This window comes from Scatophagus argus, chromosome 4 (genome assembly GCF_020382885.2).
Source record: "Scatophagus argus isolate fScaArg1 chromosome 4, fScaArg1.pri, whole genome shotgun sequence".
In the NCBI taxonomy this organism is placed as follows: domain Eukaryota; kingdom Metazoa; phylum Chordata; class Actinopteri; family Scatophagidae; genus Scatophagus; species Scatophagus argus.
Window position 1 is genome coordinate 167194 of NC_058496.1, and position 26313 is coordinate 193506.

General features: G+C 46.3%; 2 protein-coding genes across 3 annotated transcripts; one reads left to right on the forward strand and one right to left on the reverse strand.

The window, feature by feature from the left end:
• The first annotated feature begins 31 nt into the window (after positions 1–31).
• Positions 32–18683, forward strand: dab2ipa (DAB2 interacting protein a). Its single transcript, XM_046386415.1, is given in 24 exon segments — positions 32–242; positions 457–560; positions 1444–1562; positions 1643–1745; positions 3705–3781; positions 4628–4737; positions 10358–10502; positions 10585–10757; positions 10849–11120; positions 11360–11568; positions 11757–11901; positions 12052–12196; positions 12285–12521; positions 12671–12860; positions 13214–13375; positions 13377–13450; positions 14337–14428; positions 14521–14988; positions 15369–15643; positions 15743–15856; positions 15955–16077; positions 16575–16654; positions 17281–17368; positions 17493–18683. Coding segments are annotated over 23 exon segments (3633 nt in total). The 5' UTR covers positions 32–242; positions 457–499; the 3' UTR covers positions 17664–18683.
• A 233-nt stretch (positions 18684–18916) lies between these two features.
• Positions 18917–25970, reverse strand: LOC124057842 (gelsolin-like). Of its 2 annotated transcripts, XM_046386416.1 has the most exons (19): positions 25829–25970; positions 25106–25306; positions 24845–24999; positions 24614–24775; positions 24471–24530; positions 24301–24390; positions 22741–22830; positions 22427–22559; positions 22163–22251; positions 21938–22066; positions 21756–21842; positions 21486–21619; positions 21163–21253; positions 20879–21049; positions 20570–20744; positions 20363–20484; positions 20186–20263; positions 20045–20105; positions 18917–19130 (listed from the first exon to the last, which is right to left on the reverse strand). In XM_046386416.1, the coding sequence occupies exons 2-19, from the start codon at positions 25296–25298 to the stop codon at positions 18991–18993; spliced, it is 2160 nt and encodes a 719-aa protein (XP_046242372.1). In that variant the 5' UTR covers positions 25299–25306; positions 25829–25970; the 3' UTR covers positions 18917–18990. The 2 variants fall into 2 exon arrangements, 1 of the variants encoding a protein (XP_046242372.1); XR_006843168.1 differs by lacking the exons at positions 18917–19130; positions 20045–20105 and having other exon boundaries at positions 20607–20744.
• Between the last annotated feature and the right edge of the window lie 343 nt (positions 25971–26313).

Here is a 26313-nt window from a genome sequence, read left to right on the forward strand (position 1 = left end):
TGTGTGTGTGTGTGCGTGCGTGCAGCAGTGAGAGTGCGACAGGTGATAATCTGTTAATGCCATTAAGGTGTTAAACAACATGTGAGAAACATGAGAAGCCAGTCAGACAGTTCAGTGTGTGTCTGCTGTCGTCCTGAGGGTCCCTGCAGATAGACAGATAGGAGGTCAGGCAGACGGGTACAGCTGTCTTACAGTGTGAGGAGCAGCCATCCTGCAGCTGAAGAGCTTTGGGTTTTATCTGTGTGAGTTTACCTGTCTGTCCAGCTATCTGTGCCTCTACCTGTCTTAATGTCACTCTGTCGCCATCTCCACTTGTCTACCTGTCGTTCTGCCCGTCAGTCTCTGTTGACCTGTCTGTACAACTGTCCTTGTCTGTCTGCTTTTCTGTTTACCTGTCATACCTTTGTCATTTGATTTGTATCTGTCTGTCTGCGTGTACCTGTCTCCCTGCTTCAGGTGTGTCTATAGCAGTTAGAGACAGACAAGTCTGTGCCTTAGGATGGAGGAGCTGGTGAAGCATTTGTCCAGGTGTCAATTCATGGGGTGGATGAGTGTGATTGGTGAGTTGATGACTGACAACAGAAAGATGAGACACACCATTTTGTTTCCAGGTAGGACCCGACAGACACATCTGATTGGATGATTAGGTTTTGACGTGATATTTTCCTGCTGTTTACCTGCACGGCAGAATCAAACAACAGAGCTGCCGTTTGCTATATTTGTTTGTCACTTTAACCAAGTTAGTTCAAGTGTTTTGCAGAGAAGATATGAAAGATAACAAAGATCAAAATAAGTAGAAACGGACCAAAAGAAGAAAACTGAATTGACTGTCCCTAATTAATTGAACGCTGTTGCTTCCTATTCACTCAGTAAACAGACTGACCCGATCACAATAATGTGCAGCACATGACAGCTTTAAGGATCAGTTCACCGCAAAGTTGAATGTGTGTCCATCTGAGAGTTCTGGTGGCGTCTGCCTTCTCTTCAGTGTGATGGAACCAGATGACACTTGATGTCTCAGGACCCGCTTACTGCTGACAATCCACAGACCTTGTCATGAGCAGGTTCATGTAGGAACTGTTTTCTTTACTTCCATGACGGACAAGAGGCTCACTGATCTTACAGCTGAGCCGTTAATATTCACATCCTCCACGTCACAAAGTCGAGCCACGGTTTGGTTTGGAAAGTGAAATCTGTGGTCTTTCGTGCTCTGATTCTTAGCATGTCCTGTAGTTTGTTTTAAAACTGATCTGAGGTCAGATTTTGGTGGATGTCTTGTGAACACGGCACAGATGTCTGATATCATTAACAAACAGTCTGGGTTTAAATGTACAGTCAGTCTTGCTTTTGTGTTTCAAGTGTTTGTTTTTAAGAAAAGATGAAGTACTACTACTAGTTCTGTTGGTACTGCTCGAATATATTGAGGTTGTGATGATGTCACAGAGTTGAAGAGCGCCTCCATCCATTGGCTGTCGTGTGGTCGAAAGGCGGAGCCTGATGTATGGACTAAAATGTTCTGCATCCTGTCAGATTCTCAGTTAGTGATGCTGAACAACCTAGAGGTAAAAACCAAAACAAATCAGCAGAACAAGGAACATTTCAGTAACTAAAGCAAACAGAAAAGAAACTTCTTCCTCCTCAGGTTCATCCTCTGCTTCTGACGGAGAGGGCGGAGACTTGCACTGTCTGGTTGCTAAGATACACTCTGCATGTGACCTCAGCACCTCCTCGCTCCACCCATAAAGGTAAGGAGGACGAGACGAGTCTAAAAAACTGCAGAAGAAAAAGTCAGACAGACAGAAAGGTACAGATTGGCAGACAGACAGGTACAGACGTGTGATGGATGTGGAGTTTGAGGCAGAGTTTGAAGACATGAACGGTAAGAAGAAGAATTTGTTTTCTGCTTCACTGAAGTTCATTGTGTGTGTGTGTGTGTGTGTGTTTGCAGATTGCAGCAGGATTAGCTGTTCTGCTTAATCTTGATGTCACAATAATAATCTCATAATCTGACATCTGAGGTTAGTCACCATGGCAACAGGACCAGGAGTTCAGGCAGTGGTGGTGTTGAACATGCTGCAGGTTAACATCACCTGCAAAGGGTCAAAGTCACATCCATCAACACCAACAGCTCCAACAAGTCTCTGTCTAGTCTATGCTGTGAGATCCACCAGTCTAGTCGGGTTGAGTAAAGCTTAAACAAGCGAGATTTCTCAGAATTCAACCAATTAAGATGCGAATATTTCTTTAACAAAATGGACAAAAAATGACCTTTTGTGAAACATTTAACACCGTGCATACATATGTTAATACATACATGCACATTACGTGCAAATATTACTTTAATGAAAGGAAAGCTTTTCAATATCAAATTTCTCGCTCTACAAATGGTTGACTATATTCCAGGTGCAATCCAAACTAACTTCACGTCTACAAGTTTGCACCTTACAAAAGTTAGCTAATCATTGTTGGGCGTTATACCACTCTGACAACTGCGGGAGACAAAAAAATGCCCTGTGGGTGAGTGGCAAATCTGACAAAAGTTGATTTCCACCAAAACATACAGTAAAATCACATGTGGGCAGGTATGGTATTTCAAGTGCATGATGTCTCACACCAGTCAGATACATTTGTGCCAATATGATGAGCCGTTAATTCGAGTAGCTGAGTCTTGTCAGCAGATTGTCATTGTAGATTTGCATTAAAATATATTATTAATATATGTTATTATTAAATTATTATTGTTATACAAATTATTATATTGTTGTTGTTATTATTAAATATATTATTAAATATTATTATTAAAATATAATGGTGATCTATTTTACTTGGCTAATTTATATGGTCATGAGACTTTGTGCATGTATGGGATAAATGAAAAGGAGAAATACAAACGAAACGGAGCAGCAGTTGTGTGAAGGACAGTGAGCAGACCAGGATAGTCATGCATCATGTCCAGGTCAGTTAGTTAGTTATTGGGAAGATGAAGTGCACTGGTTTATTCAACCTGTATTTTGATTGTGATGCTTAAGGTTGCTTGCAAGCGACCTGGGCTACAAGTAAACTGAATTTGTTGCTCAGTTAGCAACGCAGTCAAATAGGCTAGTTCAACACTAGATCACGAGAAATTTCCAGATGAGATTGTCTGGACAGTCTTCCAGGTGTTGCTGGTGTGAGGTCCACCACATACGCTGTGTGTCGTCTGTCTCTGTCAGTTGGCTCTGGATTTTCTGAGTATCTGTCTAAGTTGCGGCCCTGATGGCTGGGACAGATCAGAGAGCTGCCGTGTCCCAGGATTCAGATGCTTGTCAGGTTTTCAGCAGTGCTGTACTTCAGTGGAGATCATGGATTCTGACAGGTGGGTTCAGTACAGATGATGTTCCTGTACATGGAGACACCGTTTAGTAATGCAGCCAGATATGCACATACGCTACAGACTCCTCCAGGTCAGTTACGTGGTCAGTGAGGGCAGCTTCCATAAAAGTGTTCCAGTCAAAGTTTACAGAGGCAGCTCAACTGTGTACTGAGGATGAGTCCTCGGCAGGTTCTGGTTCTGGTCCAGGTTCAACTCTCTCGCTGTCTCACTCCACAGCTGTCTGAACAAATAAAGACAACAAATAAAACATCGACCTTGTCATCATTAGTTACCATGGCTACAGCTGTGGAGCCAACATGTCTGATTGCTGCTAAAACTTTGTCTGTTCCAGATGTTCCAGGCAAAGGGGTCCGCCGACAGAGCATGCCCAGTAGCTCCGCCATGGACACGCCCACCGCCAGAGTGACGGTGATTACACGCACACACATATGCACACACACTTCCTCCTGCAGCTGGGATCAGCCTGCTGTTTCCATGGTAACAGGAGCTGTAGGTCACCTGATCAGCTCCCCCTGCAGGAAGAACAGTGAGATACATTCAGAGTGTCTGTGTCTCCTCCTCACCTCCTCCTACCCCCACAGGGAGGTGAAACTGGAGCCTGTCTGATGATCAGTCATATTTCTGAGCAGCGGGGCCCAGCAGGGGCCCCGACCTGAGGAGCATCAGGGCGAACAAGGAGTCAGTAAATGATATTTATCCTGACCTCTGATTGCTTTAGATTCACAGTTCAGTGGGAGATCAGATCTGAGATCAGATCCTATTTTGTTATGTTGATGCTAACAGAAAATGATGCTCAACATGCAGCATCAGACGTCAGAGTAGCTGCTGCCAAATTAACTTCCCAGTGACACAGCAGAAGATTCTGCGTTCAATGCATTGTGGGATGTTTTTCTATCTGAACACTGACAGTTTGACTTTATTTCATTTAACAGTGAAAGTCACATGATTGTGACTGTTGGAGCACCTTCATATCTGAATGGTGACAGAACATCAGGTCTTCATGTTTCCTGTCTGCCTCTGAGATGTCAAACTGTCCAAAAAGTGACCTGAATAATAAAAATGTAGCGACTGACACACAGACCCTGCAGTGGACAATCAGTAGGACTTTATTAAACAAGAGCCTGAGCTTCACAGTCACTCAGAAACCAAATGAAATCAGCAGCCTGTGGGAAATCTGATGCGTCTACAACAATAACTCGAGTCTGTTTTCATATCCTGCATGATTACATGACTCCTCCTCTTCCTCCTCCTCAGGGGTTTCTCTCTCGGAGGTTGAAACAGTCTCTTCGTCGTACTCGATCTCAGCCTAAACTGTCTCGCCCCAGCAGCTTGAAGTCCGACCCGATCAACATGGCTGACGACAGGTAACTCACCAACACGTTATTGATAATCAGTTACCCAGAATTCCACTGTGATATATGGATGATCAGACTGAATGAACCTTTAGCTAGGACCTTCTTATTGAATATGAGGGAGATTAGCCATCTTCTCTTAGACTCCCAGTTGGATCCAGGCCCAGGTCCAGGTCCTGGTTGGGTTCAGATGCATGATCAGCAGAGGGTGTTGCAGCTTACCCGCTGCATTTCCCTGGTCAACAAACCCACTCCACTTCTGTTCCAGTTTAGAACTCGTTTTCAGGTTCCAAACCAATTTGGTTTTGGTCAAAGTGCTTCAGACCATTCAAGATGACATGTGAGAACCAGAACGGGGCTCATCCCACGTTGGTGTCAGTCAGGTTTGTGCTCCTCTGAGGATGGAGGAAACCCGAAGGAGGCGACAAACACAACGACAACCACCTTTAGCTGCAAGTCAACACTTTTCACTGGACTGCTGCTGATTTGGAGTTTGTTGATTGGCTCGAAACTGTTGACAGGTGAGCAGCAGGTAAACATCCTACCAAGGTTCAAATGTGTTTACCAAGAGAGACCTGGAAAAAAGGTAAACAACAAACACAAACAACATGACCTGTCACACACTGGAAAAAGGGCAGCCGTGGCCTAGAGGTTGGAGAAGCGGCTTGTGATTGGAAGGTCGTTGGTTTGATTCCCCCACCGGACAGGCAGGAAATTTGAGGGTGGTGTGGTGGACTGATAATGTTCCCACCCCCCATTAGCTGGCTGATGTGCCCTTGAGCAAGGCACTTAAAACCCAATATGCTCTCCGGGCGCTTGATGCTGCCCACTGCTCCTGTGTGTGTTTCACTGCATGTTGCATGTGTGTGTTTCACTCAGTGATGGGTTAAATGCAGAGAAGTCATTTCCCAGCTTGGGATTAATTAATTAATAAAGTATCTTAAATTAAAATTAAAGTTAAATTAAAAATTAAATTAAATTAAAGTGTCAATACCAAATCTGCATGGGGTTAAAGAAAGACAGAGACACTGAGAGGGGAGGAGGAGGAGAGCAAGGGTTGGAGGAGGGACGGAGGAGGGGGGTGGAGGAAAGGAGGAGAAGGGGTGGAGGAGGAGGAGAAGGAGGGATGGAGGAGGGGCATAAAGGAGAGGAGGAGGAGAAGGAGGGGTGGACGAGGGATGGTGGAGGGGGGGTGGGGGAGGACGGGCGGGGGGGGGGAAGTAGGGCAGCCTCACTGCAGGGAGGGGCCACTGCTGACAGGCAGAGCGGTCGAGTCACAGAGAGCTGAAGCCGTTTAGCATCAGCAGCAGCAAGCTAACGTGCAGACAGACAGGCTGCCAGACAGACAGGTTTTCAGCCTTTCGAACAAACAGCGTCAGGATCAGCAGGTTCTCCATCTTTCTTTCTCTCTTCTCCTCCTCCTTCTCACTGCTGAAGGAGAACATGGATCCATAACTCCCCTCACCTCCTCCTCCTCCTCCTCCTCCTCTTCCTCTCAGCATTCACACAGGATGCTCGGTGAGTATCTGGACTGATCATCTGCACACATTAACAGTCTTTGTCCTCTGAATGGTCTGAAGAGAAAAATGTGCTGCAGTGTGTGTGCGTGTGTGTGTGTGCACGCACGGTGGCGTCTTCCACCTGATTTGCATGACCATGCATGCTGCGTTTCTGTGTGTGTGTGTGTGTGTGTGTGTGTGTGTGCGCATTAGCCTGACTCCAGCCTGCTAGCCTAGTATGTTAGCATGTAGCTAAGCTATTAAAACATTGTTAGCTAAGCGGGATAAGCTACAGCACACACGCAGACAGAAGAATTAGCATTAACATTAAGCAGCTCGTTAAGATGATGATGAGAGATAACGAGCTAACAGGGGAACAACAGATCATCCTCTTTGTGTCAGGATGCTTCAGACGTGTGTGTGTGCGTGTGTGTGTGTGTGTGAGGTCAGAGGTCACTGTTGACCCCCCCAGTCACCTTCAGAATCAGCTACTTCAGATCTTAAAACTGGTAACGTTGGAGAAACCAGTGAGATGAGCTGCGTTCTGAAAGGATCCAACAGGAGAAAGTAATCCCACCTCCTCCACCTCCTCCACCTCCTCCGCCTGCCCCCTTCAGGCCTCCTCTGAAACACTCAAACTGGTCTGTAGTTCTGGCTGGTAGATGTGTAAGGATCAGTGAGTTTTTGGAATCAAATAAATACCTAAAATATTATATAATAAATACATTTTAAGTGCCACAATAATAAAAACACTGGTAAAGCAGTTGTCATGATCATAGCTCCGTCTGACAAGGCTGCTGTCTGTGTTAGTTTTGTGCTATGATTAGCCATGTTAGCTGCTGGGATTTGCAGTCTGTTGCTGCTGCAGCACTTGTTCTTCAGCTCTGGGGCTGTGTGCTGTGAACGCAGCACATTGCTGTCCTCTCTTACTGCCTCATGTCTCATTCACACATCAGAAGACACCTAACAATGTGATAATGAACGTAAACAACATGGCTGCTGTCGCCACTCACAGCTTTCAAGCTAGCATGTTAGCACCAGGAAAGTCTAGCTGCACGTTCTCTGCCATTCTTGTGTGAATAACTCGCTAACAGCTTTAGCAACATATCCACTAGCCTGGAGGAAAACTTTGGTCATCTGCAGTAAGGGCATAGCACACATGGGTAGACAGATGAGTGGCTAGACAGGTGTGAGGATGGACAGGCAGGTAGGCCCTCTAATCATCTTATTTGGACTGAATAATGTGATTATTACATGCTTTATTACAGGTCTGTTTTTTCCACATCATCTCACTTGGACCTGTTGATATATGAAGTTTATTCAAACAATTTTAAAACACTGTGTGTAAAAGCACTCACAAGTGTCAGTGTGGATTTGAAGGGACAGTTCAGGTTCAGGTGAACACACACACACACACACACACACTGTGACTGTTGCCCCCACTCTGACTGTGTCAGAACTCTGCTGGTAGACTAATAAACAGGGACAACATCATGCGTGAAGGAGATTTATTCCTCTCCAGTGTCAGCGAGCACAACACATGGACCTGCTAGTAACTGTAGTGCATTCATGGCTTAACAAACAGGAGCGACAGTTTTTAAATATGCATTGACGTGTGTGTGTGTGTGTGCGTGTGTGTGTGTGTCGGGGGGCAGGGGCCCTTCACACTGTTTGAGCGTCTGTCAACCAGTATGAGTGGGTGGAATCCTTTAAGGCAGGACACCTCCCAGGAGGGAGACAGGATGTTGAAGGCAAGGTTCAGAGAAAGACATAATAGGAAAATGTAATTATTATTATAATAATTAATTATAATTATTGTATGCAGTCAGCAGTTGTATATCATCATCATTTCTGATGTTCATCCAGAATTAGCTCTGAGAAATCTGAGGGAAATGAAAGTTTTGTCTATTACCAAAGTTTTCCAGTGTTGGTTGTCTGTATACCCATGCTGCTAACGGCAGCAGTTGCTAGCAGCTAATCCAATCCCAAAATGCAGTGCTGTGTTTGGTACCAAGCAGAACAGATATACATCAGCTTCATCCAGGTGGCTCTACAACCTGAGACATGTGGCTCAGCACACTGAGGTCCGGTTCATATGTGTGTTCCTGATTTAAGAATAAGATTAAGAATTTCCTTTAATTGTCCCACGGTGGGGACACTTGTGTTGTCACAGCAACACAAGGACAGCAATAAGGTGCAAATGAGCTGAATAAAAATAGAAAAATATGCAAAAGCGAGACAAAGTAGATTCTTAATATTTGCAACCAGATTCTGCTAAATTATTTGAAAAACTACACAAAGGGAAACGCAATATAAAGTGACGACCCACAGTACAAAAGGTTCCAGCAAAGGTTATGGTATTGCACATGACCTGTTGAAGTTATTGCACATATTTATTGTGTACTCACTTATTGTGGTGGAGTTACTGCACAGTAACTTCTTGAGGGTCAGTTTGCGGTGGACTCATGGGGTCTCACAGCAGCAGGGGAGGAGGACCTGCGGTGACCCTCCTTCACACACTTGAGGTGAAGCAGGTGAAGGAGCTGCCCAGCGCTGTCAGACTCTCATGCAGGGGGTGGGAGTGGTTCTCCAGCAGAGAGGACAGCTTGGCTATCAGCCTTCTCCCTCCCACCACCTGCACCGGGTCAATGGGGCTTCTTAGGACTGAGCTGGCCTTTCTGATGATTTTGTCCATCCTCTTCCTGTCTGCAGAAGAGATGCTGCTGTCCCTCGCTCCATAGAACAGGGCCTACCACAGAGTTTAAATATGTCCTGAGGAGTGTCCCCTGTACTCCAAAGGACCTGAGTCTCCTCAGCAGGTACAGTCTGCTCTGGTCCTTCCTGTACAGTGCAGTGGAGTTGTCTGTCCAGTCCAGTCTGCTGTTTAGGTGAACATGCAGGTATTATAGGAGTCCACTCTCTCAGTGTCCACTCCCTGGACGTTCACTGGTGTTGGGGGTGAGTGTCCACGCCTGTGGAAATCCACCACCAGCTCCTCTGTTTTCCTGTGTTGCTCTGGAGGCGGTTCCATTGGCACCAGTCCAGTTCTGGATCAGTTCTCTGTACTTTGCGTCGTTCTCCACAGTTATGAGGCCAACAATCACAGAATCATCAAAGAACTGCTGTAGATGACTGTGTTATTGAAAGCTCTGCAGAAATCAAAAAACATGGTTCTCAGTGTGCTCCCAGGCTTGTCTAGGTGAGATTCCTATTTGTCTGTCAGCTAAACAGGAATCAGTTCACAGGCTGGTTCATGATTTCTGGATGAAAATCAGCAGGGATGTAGAGGTTGAACACATCAAATGTACTTGAAGATTTGACACGTCAGAGATGTTTACACCAGTTTTATCTCAGCCTCTGTTTTGCAGGGACGCCTGGTCACATTCACACCTGGAAGTTGCCCAGTTTAACCACAGTGAAATCTGCTGGCTGCTGAGCAGCTCCACTGGAGTTAATGAGGCAGCGCTGCTTTTTACAACTTACTGCTCTAACATTCAGTTGGTAGTTTAGATAAAAGCAAGACTTCCTTTACTTTTCATTTAATTTTATTTTTGTCACGTTCCTCTGAAGATCTGTCATCCTGCAAAACTTTTTAGATCTCTGAAAATCATACAAACAAAAACAAACAAGATGACAGAGGACAACTGGATGAGGAGTTAAAGCACTGGACCTTCAGACAGTCGGGCACAGATTCCTCTGATTCCACTTCCCCTGGAGAAACTGAAGGATTCACAGACCAGGCAGGAGATCAGGCCAAACCCCAAAAATTACTTAGCTTTGACATTGACTCAGTCTACACTCACAGACCCGTGCCAACCAGCTGTTGTTCAGAGTTCAGTGTGAACAGCACAGCAAAGACTCAGGTCCAACTTCCCTTCAAAACAGGAAGTTCAGCCAAGCTGAACTTTGGACATTTGGCCCTGAGGACGTTAGACAGCCCTGCCTGGCCGTCTCACTGTTTTGGTCACAGACTGGAAACATCCCTCTGAGCAGAGACCAAACACTCTATCTTTAGATTTGTTTAGTTGGTTGAGTCATATACTGTAGGTGAACCAACTCAGGAGACCTGATGACATCTTGAGTGTCACATCTGGATTACTGCTGTAAATACTTACGCCTACCTGCTCTTTCAGGTGTGTGATGCGACGGCTGCACTGTGGTAGCCAGGAGTCATTGCTGAGTGCCGGCTGTGTGTCCTCTCTGGAACTCAGGATGGACCAATCAGTGATCATCAAACCAGTTCACTCCTCCCTGCTGGGACAGGACTACTGCTTCGAGGTGAAATACACGACACATTCAGTGTGACATGTAAACCCTCTGCTGTTTCCATGGTGATGACCTGTGACCGCGTGTCTCCTAGGTGACGACTTCTACGGGAACAAAGTGCTTCTCGTGTCGCTCAGCAGCAGAACGAGATAAATGGATGGAGAACCTGCGAAGAGCTGTCCATCCCAACAAAGACAACAGCAGGAGGCTGGAGAATGTTCTCACGGTGTGGGTGATCGAGGCCAAAGACCTGCCCGCCAAGAAACGGTAGGAGGAAAAGTACTACTGCATGTACTTATGTAGTATTACACTGCAGGCCCTTCTGTGACCTGTGCTAACAGTAGTATTTTTACTGCAGGTACTTCTGTGAGTTGTGTCTGGATGACAGTCTTTATGCTCGGACTTCATGTAAACTGAAGACTGACAACATTTTTTGGGGAGAGCGTTTTGACTTCAACAGTCTGCCATCCGTCAGCGCCATCACTCTTCATCTCTACAAAGACACCGACAGGAAGAGGAAAAAGGACAAGAGCAGCTACATCGGGTTGGTCAACATCCCTGTTGCCACGGTGACTGGCAGACAGCTGGTGGAGAAGTGGTACACAGTGAGCACGCCCAGTACCAGCAGGGGTATGTCTCTTTTCATTTGTGGTTTAGCTACTTTTTAACAAACTTAACAAAAATTTTCATGAAATTGTTTTTGTGCCTCAGTTCAGTGATCATAAATGACAAGTGCCCCATGGAGCTCCTCAGAACCCATACAGGAAGACAGGACACACTGTACAGAGCCTGAAAGGCCAAACTCGGGGTTCACAACTCAGTATTTTTATCAATTTTTCACAAAGTTTTCACATTCTGTTGCCTTTCAGGTAAGTCGTCTGTGCCGACGGTACGAATCAAAGCTCGTTATCAGAGTATCATCATCCTGCCCATGGAGCAGTACAAAGAGTTTGCAGAATACATCAGCTCCAACTACCTGCTACTCTGCAACACGCTGGAAGCCTCCATCAGCCTGAGAGCCAAAGAAGAGCTTGCTGCTGCACTTGTGCACATATTGCACAGCACCGGCAAGGCCAAGGTAACCACACCCATCAGCATCACCCTGCTAGCTATACCTGACCCTCAGCACCTCCAAAGCCAACAGCCAAAAGCCAACTAACTCTTTATTCTTAAAATGCCCTAAAATGGCACATGACTTGTTAGTGTAACGCAACATCTGAACTGTTTTCTGGAAGTTTGAGCACAACCTTTGACCCCTCTCTGCAGGAATTTTTGACAGACCTAATGATGTCAGAGGTTGACCGTTGCCGTGACAACGACCAGCTAATCTTCAGAGAGAACACACTGGCAACGAAGAGTATAGAGGAATATCTGAAGCTGATTGGTCAGAAGTACCTTCAGGACGCCCTTGGTACACACACAGGCTCAGTGAAAGAGAGCTCTTTAATTGTCTTCAGATGTGATTTATCAGTCATTTTTGTTTTCACAGGTTTGCTTTGTTCGGGAAGAAATATTAACTCTGTGTGTGTGTGTGTGGGTGTGTGTGTGTGTGTGTGTTCAGGTGAGTTCATTAAAGCTCTGTACGAGTCTGATGAGAACTGTGAGGTTGACCCGTCTCGCTGTGCGACTTCTGACCTCTCAGAGCATCAGGCCAACCTAAGGATGTGCTGTGAACTTGCCTTTTGCAAGATCCTTGACTCATACAGGTACACAGAAATATACAAAATACACAGGGTGCACATACTGTATTTACAAACATGGTACACATTGGTGTATATAACTTCCCCTATTCAGGGTCTTCCCCCGGGAGCTGAAAGAGGTGTTTGCATCATGGCGACAGGAGTGTGGTAACCGGGGCCGACCAGACATCAGCGAGCGTCTCATCAGCGCCTCATTGTTCCTGCGCTTCCTGTGTCCGGCCGTGATGTCACCGTCACTGTTTGACCTGATGCAGGAATACCCAGATGAACGCTCAGCGAGAACCTTAACCCTCATCGCTAAAGTCATCCAGACGCTTGCCAACTTCAGCAAGTAAGTCCAGGTTTTTACTGTGAAAGAACTGGAGCCTTTTACTGTGAAGTGGCAGTATCTAAATCTGTTTGTCTGCTTTTGACTATGAGTATTGTTTGTTCACCTGGACATCTGTACCTGCATGTGTTACCTGTCAACTGTGGTCGCAGGTTTGGGACTAAGGAAGAGTACATGCTGTTTATGAATGATTTTGTGGAGCGGCAGTGGAGCAGCATGCAGCGTTTCCTGCAGGAGATCTCAAACCCAGATGGACTTAATCACACTGCCGGCTTTGACGGATACATCGACCTTGGCCGAGAGCTGTCCAGCCTGCACACCCTGCTGACCGAGCTTGATCAGGTAACACACCTAACCAGGTAACACGCGTGACCAGATAACTCTTGTGATGCTCTTTAATCGTTGATGTTATTACTTTTGCACAAAGTCAGGCTAGCTGTTTCCTCTGTTTCCAGTCTTTGTGCTAAGCTAAGCAACCAACTGCTGACTTAGCTTCATGTTAACCACGTGGACAACCTGAACATTTAACTTTCAGAGAAAAAGATGATTGAACAAAATGCCTTGTAAGTGGAAACTAGTGGATTAACACTCACCAGCAAATCAGTTAAGATTGTCTCTCTGCCTTTCTCTACCTTCTCTCTCTCCTACCCATCTGTCTGTCTCTCTCTCCCACATGTCTGTCGGTCTCTCTTCAGTCCTGTCTGTCGAAGCTCGGTCCCCTTCCTCGGATCCTCAGAGACGTGTCTGCAGCTCTGGCTAACCCAGGAGGCGTGGCTAATCCAGGGGGTGTGATAGTCTCAACTCCTGAGGCTCAGCGTGTGGTGTCCCCGCCCCCTCTGTCCCCGCCCCCTCTGTCCCCCCCCCCTCTCCCCTCCTCTGGCGACTTGTAATCCCTCCATCGGCCTGCAGGGCAGCGTTGGACTGGATGGAGGGTTAGCATCCTGTTAGCATTAGCATTCAGAGCGGTCCATCTGTGTGACACACAATTCAAATATCAACGGAAAACAGGCTGTGTAGCACCAACCAATCATTGATGAGTGGGGACGTTTCAGTGAGGTGGTCACTCACAGTGCAGTTTTATCCATTGGGACTGCAGACAATCAGCTGATCAGTTTGCCCATGTCATAAAATCAATCTGATTCAGACTGAATGCAAGTGGGTCCTGATCACTGAGGAAATTATTACCTGCTGCAATTGGCAGCAGAGAAGATGTCCTCATTTAGAGAGAAACTGTGTGTTTCTGTACGAGGCCCAGCAGCTCAACTTCACTCATTATCTAAACCCGACTCACCAACACGATCATTCTGGATCTGTTGTTACTTAATGTTCTGGGTTCTACGCGTCCAGAGGGTCTCACACAGTCCAGGTTCTTACCGTGAACCTACTTAGAGCAGAGCAGCTGATGAATCCTGTTTCCGTCCTCTCAACCTGCCCTGAAGTGTTTCTGGATCCATGCACCATAGACTGTAGGCACATCCAGATCATGTCAGAGCCCAGTGTCAGGGTCGCTGTCAGGGGGGGTCAGGGTACAGCTGGTGGTGTTGCTCTGGCTACAAAATTGCTAATCAGTCATTGAACTGCAGGTAAAAGGTGTTTTCTGTGTTTTTAAATGATCATTTGGATATTTTGTGGTGTTTATCATTAAACTGGTTAATATAATAATCAGATTATTATGTTTTTCTATTTCTACTCAATCAATCAACAGTAAATGCAAAGTTATTAATCTGCAGTCAGAGAGGCACTGATACTGATCCTGAGCTGGTGCTGTACTGGTCCTGCTGACTCGTTGTGTGTGTGTGTGTGTGTGTGTGTGTGCAGTTTGGTGGATTTCACCAGACTTCCCTCTCCGACTCCAGAGAACAAAGATTTATTCTTCGTCACCAAAGGCTCTAGTCTGCAACCTGCATCAGGTGATCTTTGCACTTCATCCATCACAGAACTTTGATGGACCTTTGACCTCTGAGTCTCACCTTTCCTGTTGTGATGATGTTACTTCCCGCAGGTCTGCAGGGCTCCCCAGCTCTCAGCTCGTCCTATTCAGAGCCCGCTGAAAATGAGGCAGGGTTTGAAATGACCAATGGGGGCCGGAGGGACGGGCAAGATCTGACCAATGAGAGTCGTAGTCTCTCCCTGGTTGACCTGCAGGACTCCTCCCCTAGTGATGGCCTTGATGACACCCAATGGCAACGCAGGACAGGGCTCCTCCCACTCTCCTTCCAGAACCCTGTGTATCACATGACCACCACATCACCACGGCAACAGACAGATGCAACACCTTCAGACTGCTCGGTGGGGTCACAGGGAAATGCTGATGATAAAAACGCCACGGCAGCCAAACCAGCGTTTCTTACCCAGATGTCAGTGGGGCTGGGAGGGGGGGAGAGGGGGGAGAGGATGTCAGCCATGTCAAGCAGCAGCAGTGGAGAGGAATACTCGAGACGAGCGCTGTCTCTCACAGAGACTCTCCCAGGTACGACTGGAAGTGAGACCTGGACTGGACCTGATGTGGTCGTTCAGGTGTTAATGCATCTAAGAAACACCAAAGATGATTAAAACTTACCTGTTCAACACAGCTGGAGTCGCCTTTTCATCATCTGGGTAGACCGAGTGTCTCCTGAGCTCCTCCAGAGGTGGATTTAACGTGTCTTGGATGCATTAACACTGTTCAGAGATCAGATCGGAAGTGTAGCTGTTTCTACAGCAACACCTACAGCATGTGAAGCTCTCTGATTGGATGTTTCATACAGCAATGGTCTCCGGACTTACAGCTGTGACTTTTGCCCTCAGTGTTTTTTCTTGTTCACAACATACTCACCTGATGATGTCGCTGTTGTTGCCCCTCCTCCTCAGGTAGTTCCGCTCCCCCTCGTCAGAACTCCTCAGGTCCTCAGAGACGCATTGATCAGCCTCCTCCCCCCTCATCTGCTCCACCAGGACCTCCTCGAGGTCGCACACCTCCCAGCATGCTCAGCGGTGGCGGAGCCTCTGCCTATCCTCCTCGCCCTGCTTCGGGCAGCATGATGTCCTCAAGTCCTGATTGGCCAAGCAGCGGCCAGTCGCGGATCAGACAGACATCGTCATCATCTAAAGGCGACAGCCCTGAGAAACAGCGAACTGCTGCTAAGGTAACCAGGCTGTTAACATGGCAACCTCTCCCTCTGACCTCTGATCTATTGGTGTTGTCATAGAGACGGTAGACGGCCTCATTTTGGTTCTGTGTTCAGGCTCCTTCTCCCTGTGCGTTGGATCGTACTGCCGCCTGGCTGCTTAACATGAACTCTGCCTCCACCTACGGTGACACAGAGGATGATCGCCATGATGATGCTCTCATAGAGAAAGTAAGAGACTCTTTGTACTGGACCTGTACTGGCTCTGCCGGGTCTGAGCTGGTTCTACTGGGTCTGTACTGGCTTTGACTTTGTGTGTGTGTTTGCAGTACCAGCAGGAGATTGCATTGCTGCAGGAGAAGTTGCGAGTTGCAGCTTTGCGGCAGGACGAGTGTGAAGCTCGACTGTTGATCCAGGATCAGCAGAACCAACGTATGCTGCAGGAGTATCAGGTGCGTAACACACCTCAGTCAGAGGAGGACTGAAGTCACATCTGTATCAGCTGATACCTTGATGCTTCTGATGTGTTCTGTGTGACAGTTTGTTCATAAAAACATAATCAGAATCAGAAAAGACTTAATTGCCATGTAAGTGAAGAGGTTTCACATTACTAGGAATTTGTCTTGGTGATTGGTGCATACACAGAACGTAACAAGTAACATATAATTTGAAGAATAAAATAAAAATAAAATAGAATAAGGTAACACAAAATAAAATAAGTGAAATAAATGTAACATTCAAGTGTGAATAGAGAAGAAGAATAAAATCTCAAGGAGCTGCGAGCTGAGGATAATCCCTCTGTCAGGATACCTGAAACTCACCTGTAGGGAAATTAGGCTGATGCACAGACGGACTTTGTGTTCATGATGACGTGACTCTGCTCATCCAGTAAGACTTTTTGTCTGTTTGTGTGTGTGTGTGTGTGCGTGCGTGTGTGTGTGTGTTTCAGGCTCGCCTGGAGGACACAGAAAGCAGACTGAGGAGGCTACAGGATGACAAAGACCTCCAGATGAACAGCATCATCAGCAGGTCTGAACACCTGTCTGTCTATGCTGCTGTCTGTCTGTACATCTGTCTTCCTGTACTGCAGTCTGTCTGTATGCGTTGCTGCCTCTGCAAACACCTGTCTGTTCTGCTGTCTGTATTACTGTCTGTTTGTGCTGCTGTCTGTTCTGCTGTCTGTCTGTGTTTTTATACATTTTTTAATTTAATCTTTATTAATCCCAAGCTGGGAAATGACTTCTCTGCATTTAACCCATCACTGAGTGAAACACACACACACACATGCAACATGCAGTGAAACACACACAGGAGCAGTGGGCTGCCATGTCAGGCGCCCGAGGAGCACATTGGGGTGTTAAGTGCCTTGCTCAAGGGCACATCAGCCGGCTAATGGACATTATCACTCCACCACACTCAAATTTTTCCTACCCCTCCGGTGGGGGAATCGAACCAGCAACCTTCCGATCACAAGCCGCTTCTCCAACCTCTAGGCCACAGCTGCACTCTGTCTGTGCTGCTGTCTGTCTGTAATCCTGTCCATCTGTGTTGTGTTATGGTCTGTCTGTACTGCTGCCTGTGTGAACACCAGTCTGTCTGTGCTGTCAGTCTGTCTGGTGTCTGTGATGTTAACAGCTGACCTCTGCCCTGTGCAGGCTGATGGCAGTAGAGGAGGAGTTAAAGAAGGATCATTCTGACATGCAGGCGGTGGTCGATTCCAAACAGAAGATCATAGAGGCACAGGTACCTGTCTGTCTGACTTTTCACCTTTCTATCTGTCTGTCTTCGTCTTTTACTGTGACGTACACATAAAGTTGATATTCAAGCAATTGTTTTTCCTGTCTGTGTCTGTCTGTATGTCTTTCAGGAGAAAAGGATTGCAAGTCTTGATGCAGCTAACAGTCGCCTGATGGCGGCGCTGACTCAGCTGAAGGAGCGCTACGCTGTGACATCACAGAGGAACGGCCTGTCTCCTAGCAACACATCATCACTGCAGATCACTGAAAATGGAGAGTTCCGTAACTCTGGCAACTGCTGAGCTCTGATTGGCTGCCCTGTCGATCAGCTATCACCTCCTACAGAGATGGATCTGACCCCTGACCTGTTGCTAGGTTACCCCTTACTAAGTTTCGTTTTGCATGTTTCATTTTTGAACATCTTACAAAGTCTGACATCATATCCTGTTTCCTTTTGGTGCTTCATGTTTAGAGCCAGAAACTTCCAACCACCAAACTGCACAAATTTATTACAGCTGTAAACCACCTGGATTAACCCTACCTGTATATTGATCTAGTGTCATCTGGACCATCTCTGGCTATGTATGGCCTTGGTTCGACTGATATGCTGACTGTGGTTTGATGAAACTGACTGTAGCGACTGTGGTTGTATATAGCTCTGGTCTGGCCACATATACTCCATCTGTGTGCTGCTCTTGTTTGACTGAGCTAATCCTGCCATACGGTCCTATTGTTGGATCAACTTTACCTGCCCATGGCTTTGGTGTGACTGAACCAATGGGAACAACTCTGTCCGTACATGGTTCTGGTCTGAATGGACTAATTGGACCAACCATGTCTGCTCATGGCTCTGGTGTTTAGCAGTTTGGGTTTATATGGAAAAAGTTCAACTTTATTCAGAGATGATATGTCAACCCCCTGATGGACATGAATATTAATTTATTCAGAATTCTTTGTGTCTTAAAGGAACAGTCCAACATTTTTGTCCCAGCTTCACGCTTGTGTCCAGTCCACAGAGAGGGTTAGCCTAGCTTAGCACAAAGACTGGAAGCAGGGTAGGGAAACTGTTGGCGTAGCTCTAAAGAGAACCAGCCTGTATGTGATTAGGTTGAGTGTTTGGCCACTCAGGGCTTCCGTAGTGTTGAACACTGAGTTGATCTGGTTCAGAGATTAATGTGACGGAGTTAGACGTTAGTTTGTGATGTTTCAGAGAATTCTACTGATTTTAATGTAAACATCAGATTTTATTGTAAAACAGTTCGAATTTTAAATTGTGATGAATAGTTTGTGAACACGCACACACACACACACACACACACACACACACACACACACACACACTGCTGGATTCTACTGTCTTTCTGCTGTGTTCACTGTGGCTTCTGTCTCTGTTCTTCTGTATTTATGAAACTATTTCTGATAGAGATCCTCTTATTGTTATTTATCAACATCAGTATTTATAAAGAGAAACTCCAATAAACTATTACACCATCAAATATTGGTGTCCAGTCATCTGGATGTTTCGCATCAGCTCAAAGTGACAGAAAGACAAGGAGACAGACAGGCTTTATTTATTAGAACAACACCATCAGACTCCATCTTGTTTGAACAGGAAATGATATCACTCTCTCACTTGGTGGTGCTCCAGTACTTGTGGTTCCAGCCCAGGAACCAGCCAGTGAAGGTGGGTGGTTCAAATCCCTGTTTGACCATCACGATGGGGGTACGAGGGTCCCTGTCTGCTGGGTCGCTCTCAATGTACCTGACAGCTGCACACAGACACACACAGGTAGTATCAAGACTCACCTGGACCACGTTCACTTTGTGAGAACATGGACCCTGGCGACCACAAGGACAGAGTCACACCTGCTGTTTGTAAAGTCCAAAGTTCATTAGTTTCAAAGTAGTGGGTCAAGTTGCAACAAGGTAGTTTAGTTAATTAGTTGTTAATCAGTTGCCAAGCAACATTTGTGGCAGCATCCAATCAGACAACATTCAACAATGTAAACAAGCAAGTCAGGTTTCATAACATTTTACCAGCATCACTTGCTGATTACCTATCACCTGATCATCCCATACACCTCACTGATTGTGAATAGAACATGAAAAGACAACAGGAGTGGGGGGAGTCTGGCACATGTAGTGTGATCAACAAGTGTGCACATAAAAGTCTAACTGATTGAGACAAGTGGCCTCTCAGCACCTTGCTAACACTCGTATGCTTGACTGTCATTATGTTGTCCAATCTGCTACAAGGTGCCCACAGGGCTCCACTTTTTTTGCTCCAGTTACACATAATTTAATTTTTCCCAAAGATGGTTTTGTCCTTTTAGGTTCATGCTGATGTTTATTCAAAATATCGATTTTCTTATCAGTTTGATTTTAATTTGTTATTTGATGGTATAAAAGGGGCTGAAACATCATGATTAACTGATAAGCGCTGCTCCTGATTGGCTCAGAGTGGTGTGTGGGTGGGAGCTTGATACCGCGGCTCCACCTCCCGATCACAACAGCACAGACTCTGGCTCCAAATGATGTCACCAGACCAAGATGGCAGCATATCATATCAGGAATATTTTGGCTTCTCTTCAGCACAGTGGGAGGCAGTGGGAGGCCATCTTTATGCATGTCAGTGACGTGGACTGTCTGTCTGTCAGTTAGAATAACTTCCTGTCTGTCTCACCTGATGACGATGCCTCCATCTTCTCCTCCTCGTGGGCCTCATTTCCAATCCAAACAAACACCTGCATGAGGACAGAGGAAGCAATGAGATAAAGAGGAGAGGCACGGGGACATGTTACCATGCTGGTGGCAGGAGACTCACCTGGTCCCACGTATCCAAGACCATGACATCATCAGCAGCAAGGTCATCCTGCGTCAGCTCGCCTGGAACCTCCTCCATCTGACCATGCACACAGGTAATATTTCATATACTGATCAATTCACAGTTCAGTTATTAATAACACTTTTAATGCTCAAACAACTAGGCTGGCAGACAGACCAAGAAGTTTCCGGTCTTGTTGGAGCAGGCAAACAGGCGAGGAGGATGAGCCTCCATATTGTCCTTCACCCGAGGGGCACGGCAGTAGTCCTCTTGCCCCCCCAGTGTATCCCAGAATTCATCTATCAGCACATACACAAAAATGCAGAAGTTCAGTTTAATGATGTTCAGCTTGTGGACCATCCCCCATCACCTGGTCTTCCTCACCTTCCTCCTCCCCCTCCTCCAGTGAAACAGGGGTCACCTGCAGTAGTCCAGCAAGGTGTTCAGCTCCCTGGACTTCAGCAGGGCTGCTGTTTCTCCCTCCCCACATCCAGCATCCAGAAGAGGAGACCAGGAGGAAAACATCACTGGAGTTTAGACTGGAGGAGGCCGGATCCACCTGAGGAGAACAGAGGGCTTAAACTGATCAGACTGGATTTACACTGGAATCAGCCTGATGGCAATCTGATGCAACAGTACCAAAATTAAATGACCTGTTGCTGACTTAACTCAGTCTTTGCTTTTCTGTCTCACCTGCACAGCTCTGGAGTCCCCTGCTGGATTGGCTCGAACTTGGAATAGGCGGGTATCTGCCACCTCTGATTGGCCTCCCTCTCTGGAAGTGCCACCCTTGTACACCACCATTGGTTGGCCCCCAAACAAGCTCATAAGGTGGGCTGGCTCTTTCCCCTGAACTACACGCACCTGCAGACAGAAACAATCACTTGCACATGACTGAACCCAGTGTCTGGATGTATTATGAAAACTGTGTCCGGATGTATTATGAAAACTGTGTCCAGTGTTTTCAGTTGTAGTACTTGCACAGCGTGCCCTCCAAGTTCATCATCTAGCTGGACAGCCAAGATGGCCGATGCTCCAACCTCATCCTGGCTGGACTCTGCCCCCTGCCTGAAGAGAGAGTAAAATACAAAAACTGATCGAGTTTTGGTTTTCAATAGCAGAAAGTGAACACCACAGGGAGTCACTGAGGGACAAACAGGTCTTCAAGAATCTAAATCACGTGACCCACAATAGACACAAGAAAGAAAAACCTGAACCAAAGGTGCTGAAATACATTAAAACATGAACCAGACCTAAGATTCAGGCCAAATAGCATATAGAATGTGATGTGATGTCTCACCATATGTAGATGATGTGACCCTGCCCGTTGCTGTGCTGGTACGCATACAGAATGATGTAACTGTCTCCTCCATAGAACTGACCAAACACTGATGGATCCACTGACACTTTATCTGATCCTTCAATACGCCAGATCTACAGACAGACAGACATTTTATAAATATTTGGTCTGCCATGAAAAAAATCTCCCATGATTCTAACACATGCATTTAGAGACACTGATAAGAGCTGCAGATGTTGAGTGCTGTTGGAATCTGCTTCACACTCCCACCTGTTTGTCTCCATCTCCTCGGTCCACCATACCGTGCTGCGCTGCCATGGCTTCTGATTGGTAGAGCTTTGATACATCAAACGGAACCTGACCAGGCAGAAGAGTTTGTTTACAAAAGCAGAGTCTCTGGACAGCCTGGAGAAAAGTTGACCTGAATTTTATCCTGAACCTGATTGGTTTACCTTCTCTATCTTTGCAATCTGATTGGATACGTATGCCGTTCCCATGCCAGCAGTGTCATCAGGGTCCCTCCAGTCCTTAAAGAACTGTTTGAAGAGTGGAGTCTCTCCATGCTCAGGAAGCACTTGAACCTGTGAGGGAACAGGTAGATTTGCTTGTGCTGATGACTTTGGTCATGTGATAATGTGCTTCATCTGACTCTGAGCAGAGATCAGAGACCTGTTTACCTGCGTGTGTGCTGGGTAGTTCATCTTGTGGATGAACTGCTCTGAGCTCTTCAGGACAGCGCGACGCTCCTCAGTGTTTGCATCCTTACCTGTGCGTATGCACACACACACACCTTTATCTTTAGCTTTACCAGAGTGTAGGACAGGTGGAAAAACTAGTGCTCTTTCTCACTGACCAGTCAGGTGGATGAGCAACCTTAAGAACCCTAGAACCTGGATCTAGAACAGAACCCTGTCTGATTATTAAGAGAACAAAGTTTGAACCTTTCCAAACAAAGATGAGTCCATTAGTTCCGTTGTCAAGGATGAAGCAATCGCTGGACTGTAAAGCATCCTGGGAAAACGGATTCTGCTCTGCTACCATGGTAACCTCTATGTCACCATCTGCATTGGACACCTGACAGACCAGTAGACAGACAGAGATAAACAGTTCCCGTTACTACTTCACAATAAAAGCCTTCCAGTTCACACTTAGAACCTTGGGATCATGAATTGTGACAGTGAGCGAATTGGATCAATCAGGCTCATCCAGGTGAGAAACACTTGTTTAACAGAACATTATCATCACTCTGTGTTACCTTGTAGAGTTGTCCCTTTGTCCTGTGTGAAGCGTCCATTGATGTGTCATCACTGTGAGCTTCAGGCAGCTCTGGCTTCTCCCCAAGAATCTGAACACAGGGGTCAAGAGGAAGAGGTCAGAGGTCAACAGGTCACAGTATTAGATGCTGGATGTGTTGATTGTTCATCTTTGTGTCCGTCTTCTGTTTATCTGGATGTTAGATCCAGTTTGTGTTTGCATCACCTCATGTATAAGGATTAGGGTTAGAGCGGGGGTGGAGGATGCCATCCTCTATCTGCCACACAGAGCTTATACTCACCTGGACAAGAGGAGTGTTGCTGTGTGGATCATGTTCTTTCATGTCTCCAGTACCTGTAACACCATCAAGCCCATGCTACTGAGTGGAAAGCTGGCATCATACCTGGTGGACTGGTTAACGGACTACTTGACAGGGAGACCACCATATGTGAGGCTGAGAGACTGAGACTGTGGTCAGTAGCACTGGAGTACTGCTTTCTTCTGTTTTGTTCACCTTGTACGTTTCAGACTTCAGACTACATGTCATGCCAGATGCAGAAGTTGTTGGATGACACTGCAATAGCAGGATGTATAAGGAATGGACAGGAGAGGGAGTACAGGAGCCTGATAGTGGACTTTGTGACCTGATACAGGACACACCATCTGCAGCTGAACAACTCCAAAACCAAAGAGGTGGAGGTGGGTTTCCAGAGGCCTAGTCCACACCTGAGTCCAGTCTCCATAGAGGGGGATCGATATGGAGGTTGTCGGGACATACAAATACCTGAGGCTACAGCTGGATGATAGACTGGACTGGTCTGAGAACACCGATTTCCCCTACAGGAAGGGGCAGAAGAGACTGAGGTCCTTTAAAATCTGCCAGAAACACCTGCAGATGTTCTACCACTCTGTCATCACCAGCGTTCTCTTCTTTGCTGTGGTGTGCTGGGAAGGCAGCACCAAGAAGAGGGACGTCACGTGGTTGGACAAGCTGATAAGGCAACTTTGTGGTGGACGCAAAGTAGGATCCTTGCACTGATAATCATGTACTGACAATGTACTGTAACACTGCATTCACCGCATTGTGTCTGAGCTCTTTATAGATAAAGGATTATCTTTAACGGCTCAGGAGGCTGGATTATCACTCACTCAGGTTTCTGTGCCTTACGGTTTGTCACTGTGATGTGTTTACTTGATTTTGTATATTTGAGAAATGATTCTTTAAACTTTACACCCCTTTTACTAGACTTGACTTAAATATTGTGTAAGTGTTTATGTTTTGCTTTGCATTGGTGTTCTACATGTATGTCGCACAGAGCTGCTGGATGCCTTAAATTTCCATCAGGATCGATAAATTATCCATCTATCTATGCATCTGTCTAATTTCGCATTTCATCAGCAGCACGTCTTCATAAAATAAATCTTATCTTTTGTCTCAAATCACCTGATCCTGGTAGTACCACACCTTCTGGGGTCTGCAGGTGGTACATATAGTATGTAATATGGTGGTAGTGTTCATGGTATTAGTAAATGCTGTGGTCATATGACACACTCTGCTCACCTCCAGCATCTGTTCTGGCTCCGCCCCCTCATCACAGAACAGCACCTTGGCCCGCCCACACCTCTCACTATCACGGATACCCTTAGACACCTGTCAGTCATGAATCAGTCAGTCAGACGGTCATGTGATGTCACTGAATAATGATGTAATGAAGTTATCTCATCACCCACCATTGTGGCCTTCAGCCTCTCAAAGTGGTTGCTATGGGAACCAGACCACTGGATGATTTCCTGTAAGTAGAGAGAGACAGGGTCAGAGTGTCTCGCTTCTTCCCGTCTCACCTCTCTTTCTGTCTGTCGCTCTCCTGTCTCACCCCTCCAAGGTCCAATATAAAACTGTCTCCCTGGTTGAAACTCTCCCAGCTGACAGGAACTTCTGTTGCCCTGATGACACGTCGACCTTTGACCTGCAGCAGCCGCAGAACCTCCACATCATTGGTCACCACATGTTGGAACCCAGAAGCCACACCCCCTTTCTGTGTGAGAGGAAGTGATGTGATTAAAAATCACTACAGTAGTACTGGTAGTGTTGTTCCTGTACTTACCATGTACTTGAGTCCAGATTTGAAGTACCCAGTAAAGGTACTGGATTCATGGCCCTGGACTTCACGGTACTGGACTGGCATCCCCTGCAGGAAATCGTCCATCTGCACTGTAAAGATGGCCGCTGCACCGCTCTCATCCTGAGAACACTCCGACCCTGTAGGACAAGCAGCCGATCAGATAGCAGGACCAAAGTCAAAGCACAGCCAGCCGTAGAGGTTGTACTGTGTACCGTGTATTGCAGTACTGTTGTACTGTAGTACCTTGCCAGTAGTGCAAGTCGTACTGCAGGGTTCCGCTGCGGTTCTCAGTGCTGTGGAGAATCAGGTAAGCATCCCCAGTGTAGAACCCTCCGTAGAGACTCTCAGGAACAGGAACCAGTTCCATGTTCTCCACTCGCCACACCTGAAGCCCCGCTGTCTGGCCTGCACGCTCAAACTCTGAGTGGAACACCATGATGTCACCTGTAGGGGGTGGAGCCACACAACACTTGACCATCATGATGTCATTTACAGGAGTCTCACTAAGCTTTTTCATAAAAGCTTGCTAACTTCTTCTTGTTTGAGTTTATCATTTACAGACCAAAATAAATTCCACTTTTGTAGAGAAAACAGTGAAATGTTTCTGTCTTGTTCATCTGTCACAGAGACAACAAACAGAGTGACTCATCTTCTCTATCACAGAGCATCTCTGCTGCAGCTGAAAGAAGCAGGAAGTGACTCACGAGTCAGTTTTCAGTGGATTTTAGAAAGTTTAAGCAGGTTTTAGGATGTGACAAATATATTAGGAAACACTGAAAAACCCCACAGACAGTAAACATGTCATTTATTGTTTCTGGATTGAAGACATAAACTGCCTGAAGAATCAGATGTTTGGTTTGATTTAACAGATTAAACTCTGAACGAATGAATTAAAACTCTTACAATAAACATTCACAAGCAGGAGGACAGATTTAAGATTTAAAGCGAAATCAAAGAAAAACTCACCGTCTGTTTGTTGGACGCCTGCTGGATGGAAACTGACGAAGGCTGAGCTCCACCTGAGAAGCTGACGGATGAGGGAGTGGCTGTGGGGGAAGGGCTGCAGGTAACTCTACCTGTCCAACTTCCCAGGTCACACCCAGCTGAAGCACCGAGCCTGACACACAGCTGCCGGCATGAGCAGTGAACACACACTTTAGAACAAATCATCATATTAAACTGGTTAGCAGTTTTAGTCAGTGGTGCAAGACGTATCCAGATCCTGTACTACAGTAAGGGTACCTGTTAATACCACACTGTAAACACAGGAGTTTACTGTTGGAGTTGGGGCTGTCTGATTCTCCCATCTCCCATTCTCCTCCCATCGTGGCTTTCACGTGTATCTCTCAGTCACACTGACAATAACATTTTCTAAAGATTCAAAAATCTGTGTCACATAAAACCATATTAAGCTCATGTTTAATGTTTCAGCTCTGAACATCTCACGCTGT

What these genes read in the sequence shown, in the direction of transcription:
- LOC124057842 (XM_046386416.1), bottom strand. Translation starts at nt 25,298, where the DNA reads ATGGTGTTCCACTCAGAGTTTGAGCGTGCAGGCCAGACAGCGGGGCTT. An exon ending in ACTACCCAGCACACACGCAG is followed by an intron (nt 22,067 to 22,162) that starts GTAAACAGGTCT and finishes GTTCCCTCACAG; the next exon opens with GTTCAAGTGCTTCCTGAGCA. An exon ending in GATGGAGGCATCGTCATCAG is followed by an intron (nt 19,131 to 20,044) that starts GTGAGACAGACA and finishes GTCTGTGTGCAG; the next exon opens with CTGTCAGGTACATTGAGAGC.